General features: G+C 38.8%; 1 protein-coding gene across 1 annotated transcript; it reads left to right on the top strand.

Annotated features, from left to right (window-relative positions):
* Positions 1 to 921: 921 nt before the first annotated feature.
* LOC310993278 (protein C1orf43 homolog) lies at positions 922 to 4117 on the top strand. The gene is made up of 7 exons (XM_083981594.1): positions 922 to 1253; positions 1378 to 1479; positions 1614 to 1722; positions 1844 to 1897; positions 2160 to 2326; positions 2753 to 2811; positions 3418 to 4117. Exons 1-7 carry the CDS (start codon positions 1191 to 1193, stop codon positions 3623 to 3625), a joined length of 762 nt encoding a protein of 253 aa, XP_083837720.1. The 5' UTR covers positions 922 to 1190; the 3' UTR covers positions 3626 to 4117.
* The last annotated feature ends 954 nt before the right edge of the window (positions 4118 to 5071 follow it).

Raw genomic sequence — 5071 nt, 5'->3', positions numbered from 1 at the left:
GTCACGTGGTTCTCCACAGCGCTTCGAGGAAACCGGACCCACAACATGTGATCACTCATTAATATAGTTTTATATCACCAACGGGGTTACGATAATGTCCGCGACAGGGATGCAAATTCAGATAATAAACTCAGACAAACAACGAGGGGTAGTAAAAAAAAAAAGAAAAAAAAGAAAAAGATTAATACTACAACGAACAGAAGCTTGAGTTTCCCATGTTACAACTACTAACGTTGGACATTTTGAATAAAAAAAATATAATAATCGTATGCAAGAGAATATGAATGACTAGAAATACTTTTGCACAAAATAACGGGATTAAATTCTAAAGCCTATATGGTTTTTAATGGTATAAAAGATGTGCTTTCTGCACAGTACTTAATGTAAACACAGAAGACTATAGAAAGTATGTAGGCATATGTAGATTTATGTAGATATATCATATGATAGTCCAATGACACAATTATGTGTATAGAATTATCGAGATTTATTTGATAGGAAATTAAATAGGCATTAAAAGAAATATAGATAATATGATTTTATATAATACAATATCACCAAGTATGTCAAGGCTTCTGGGGTGTGACTAATGTTAATATATGTTATATAAACGTTATTAAGAACAATGTGCACTAATGTTATTATGAAGTAGGCTACCTGTGACCGCAGTGTTTATATGCACAGCAGGTCAATGAAAATAAATATCCAAAACAATGTGTTTTGGATAATAAATTCACCTTTATACAGGAATAAACGTCATATTATAGGAAATATGTGTGGTGTAAGACAGGGTGTTCGCTCCATGGATGTATTATGGTCATAGACTGTAAAAAGAAGATTATGGTTCGCTCTTACAGCGTCATTACGGTAAATGTGGAGCGTCGTAAATCAAACGTCACTGTCGCGCACTCGCTCGGCCCCAGCTAGCATAGCTAAGCTGCGTAATTTCAGGCGTGATGTCGCTGAATAAGATGATGAGTATCGATACGGCGTCTACATAGTTTTCTTTCTAGAAACGCCCTTTAGAGAGCCGCAGTGTAGTAAACAGCTGGTCTGTGCCGCAGTGGGAACAGTTTTCAAAATGAACAACCGACTGTTAGCTACCAAGCTAATGTAGCAACGACAAGTTTAAATTGCGAGCGAGCTAATCGACTTGTGGATAGACTGTAAACACACCGGTGGTGGATAACATGGCAGAGTCGTCGCCACTATCAGGGGTCAATGTTGTTTTGGTCATGGCCTATGGGAGTTTGGTAAGTTAAGCAGCTAACTGTTACGTTAACGTTTTGGTTGCTAGCTGTGTCAAAGCTCATCAAATGACAGCCTACTCAATTCAAGCTCCTGTTGTGTTGTGTTGTGTTTTGTTTTTATGCGCAGGTGTTTGTGTTGCTGTTTATCTTTGTCAAAAGGCAAATCATGCGATTTGCTATGAGATCCCGACGGGGACCCCATGCGCCCATTGGCCACAATGCACCTAAGGTAAAATACTGTATCTCTTTTGTCCTCGGTTGCTTCCTGTGTTGTTATCAGATAGCACAGGCTGAATACGCGGTAGCTGTTGTTGGTGCAAGAGTTAACGCGTCTGTGCATTGTCTATATTTATTAATTCACAGGGTCTGAAGGAGGAGATTGACTCCAGGCTGTCCAAAGTGCAAGATATCTGTTTCGAACCACGTCTCCTATCGGAAGAAGACGATAGGCTGAAGCAGGGATTACAGATCAGTCAGTCACTTTTTCACACCTCAACTTGTTGACACCTGAATCTCTTTGCACTGCACATTTCTATTTTATTGTGTAATCTGAAAACAAAACCCCCGTTTGTCCTTTGTACTCTGCACTGTAGGTTGCTACAACTACCTGTACAGAATGAAAGCTCTGGATGCCATCCGTGACTCAGGTGAAACACTAGAATTGCTGATTAAATGTATTTATTCTTCAGGTGCATGCTGACTCTTCTCCCCATCACATCACATAACTGATGTTATTTATCTCACACTCATTGCATTATCATTTAACAAAAACATCTTGTGGAAAAACAGCACATTCCTTGATGCATTAACCCAGTCCTGATTTTACAGAGGCACAGTTTCTCCATTGGTGCTGCTGAAATGCCACATTCTCTGACCTTCACTTCTTGTTCCTTCCTGTTTGGATCTTAGGAATTCCTCTGCAGGAGATAAGCCGCAGTCCCAGTGCGTTTACGGGGCGCAACTTCAGGAACTGGCTCTTGGAGTTGCGCAACTCCCACTCTTTGATAAAGAGCAGCCACAGTGCGCTCATTGACCGATTGCTCGAGGGCTACGACAGTGCCCGCCATGGGACCGGGGTGTGTACCACTGTCCAAAATCACTCTCTTGTTCACTCACTTACCACTCCCTATGAATAGACACTAAAGCTAAAACGGCCTTTGATACTGACTATTAATCTTTTTTGTCATCATTAACAGTTATTGAGTGAAATGATGGTGATCTTTACTAATTTGGTCTATAAAATATAGAATATTGCAACCAGGGCTTGTAAGCAGAAGGTAATGTACATGCCATAGAAACTATTCTTTGTTCCATTGTGGATTATTTTAGGACACTATTAGTGATGCATTTACATACTGGATCAACATGTGTGGTGATGTTGGCCTCAGGCTGAGTGTTACAAGTGTAGGGGATGGAATGAAAATAGCATATAATGGGCTTAACATGTTTCCCATCAGCTGTTGTAACATGTTTCTGATTTGGTTTTTAACTCTTTGTTCCAGGTGTTCGGGGAAGCAGAGTTTCTTGAATACCAGCAGGCCCTGAGCGACCTAGCTGATGTGTAAGTGCTGTCGTACTGGTCCAGACTTGACACTGTTAGACTTGTAAAATTGTTGTTCTGCATTGCTCACATCAACAGGACAAGGCGTGGAGCATGCCTTTAGCAAGTTATCACCAATAGTTTTAAATTATGACAATCCAGTGATGAGAATGATGTACATCTGTTCAAATGGCCTATCACGTGTATAATTTTATCTAGGGCTGCTTAACGATTATTTTAAACGATTAATCAATTAGTAGTTTGGTCAATAAAATGTTGAAAAATGTCAACCAGTGTTTCCCAAACCACAAGATGACGTCCTCAAATGTCTTGTTTCATCCACAAACCAAAGAGATATTCAGTTTGTCATAAAGGAACAAAGAAACCAGAAATATTCACATTTTAAGAAGCTGAAATCAGAGAATTTGGACTTTTTTTCAAAAAAAAACTACTCAAACCGATTATTCGATTATCAAAATAGTTGACGATTAATTTAATAATCGATTATTGTTTGATTAATTGTTGCAGCTCTAATTTTATCTGTGAAATGTGTGATCTACTTGGTAATGTATTCTTGTATTTATCCACTGACATCAACCCACATTTGTTTTCCATCTCCTCCCTCAGGGTGAAGGCCTATTCCAGCACCACCAGTCTGGACCAGCATCACCAGTCCGCAGCCAAGGACCTGACAGGGTCTCCTGTCCGCAGCACCCCCTCCACCATCCAGGTCACCTACCTGCCCTCTACCGGCCAGCGCAGCAAGAGGCCCAAACACTTTCTGGAGCTTAAAAGTTTTAAAGACAATTACAACACACTGGAGAGCACGCTGTGAAACTCTGTTCTTACAGGCCGACGGACATTACAGACCGAGCATGTGTAGGATGGTTGCACACGGCCCACTGGGAAACAAACCGTAACAGACTGTATCTTTGTTCCTAAACTAAGCTGTAAAAATTTGACCCAAAATTAAGTTTGGGAAACCCTCTCTTTTTTTTTTCTGAAAGTTTTCTTTTGTAACGGGTAATCTTGTCACAAGATTTCTTTCCTGTAATTGTGATGAAGCCCTACTGTACAACAATGGCTTTGACTTTATTTTGGACCTAATGAGCGTGTTCAGATGGCAAATGATTGTAGCCAACTTGGCATGGTTGTCATCGTCAATTTCTTTAAGACAGCAAAGTAAATGACAAATCACCTCCATTTTTTTCCCCCTTCAAAATATCCAAATGTAAATATGGATGTATCTTTTGAACCACTGTGTGTTTGTAGGGATGAAAGATATTTATATGGACATTATAACTTATTGAATTGATACTGTGTGATTTTTTGTATTTATGTGAGGTTGTCTACTTTTGTTGTATAAGATAAAAACCTTACGAACACTTCTTCATAGTGAGTGTGGTTGATATCTCCACCAGGTGGCAGCAAATGGTTGTGGGGTACAGGTGCAACAACAGAGTGGAAACCATAGTGAAACTTTGAGAGCAACACATGAGCCTGATAAACCAGCAATTTTATTAAAATTAAATAAAACTTTACAATCTACAATTAAAGTACACAGCCTTAACTTCGGTGCCTCTAAAATGTTCACAGTAAAAGGTTATTCAGTTTATAAAAATGTTCATCCTGCAGCAGAAAATATTTTACAGAGAGAGAAAGAGCCAAACACATTGCATTATACTCAACAAGTAAGTTAGTTATTAAATATGAAACCTTTTAGCACAAAACAGGGTTTATCATGGTGAGTGTGTTGAGGCAGCACTTGGCAGCGTACATAAGAAACAAAATTGTAACATCAGCTATTCACCGTCTCCACATGTAGCCTCCAATAAGTATTTTACAAACAATAAAGAAAGCAAACATTTTTACATGTAAAAAATATTATTATTATTATTATTATTATTAACATAATTAACTATTCAACTCCCTCTAATGTCAAAGAAATATATTTAACTTATGCATAAATCATATTTCATGGTTGACATAGTTAACGTCGTGCCTGCCATTGGCAATGTGGTGCAAAGCACTGAGGAATTTGACCCCCAACCCTGACGCCAAGGATTGTGGTAGAGCAGGTTGTAGGTTGAAGAAGTGCTGCAAACATCCAACAAAACGTGATTATTTCTACATTAGACCAAGAGTATGTGCAATGGAGATGTTAACAATAATAATTGTTTATAATCTCAAACTATTTACAAATTATTTTATGTGAGCGAGGTGGAAAAACCTAACAACTCTACTGAACTCTTGCTTCTGCAACTTCAACACCTTCTGACAG

The sequence above is a fragment of the Trachurus trachurus genome (assembly GCF_905171665.1).
Source record: "Trachurus trachurus genome assembly, chromosome: 11".
Taxonomy (NCBI): Eukaryota; Metazoa; Chordata; class Actinopteri; order Carangiformes; family Carangidae; genus Trachurus; species Trachurus trachurus.
Note: the sequence above shows the minus strand (reverse complement) of the source record. Positions and strands in the feature narration are given on the sequence as shown.

Excerpts from the sequence above, each read along its gene's own strand:
- LOC310993278 (XM_083981594.1), top strand. The coding sequence starts at position 1,191 with ATGGCAGAGTCGTCGCCACTATCAGGGGTCAATGTTGTTTTGGTCATG. Across the intron at positions 1,480-1,613 it reads TTGGCCACAATGCACCTAAG|GGTCTGAAGGAGGAGATTGA; the intron begins GTAAAATACTGT and ends ATTAATTCACAG. Across the intron at positions 2,812-3,417 it reads CTGAGCGACCTAGCTGATGT|GGTGAAGGCCTATTCCAGCA; the intron begins GTAAGTGCTGTC and ends CTCCTCCCTCAG.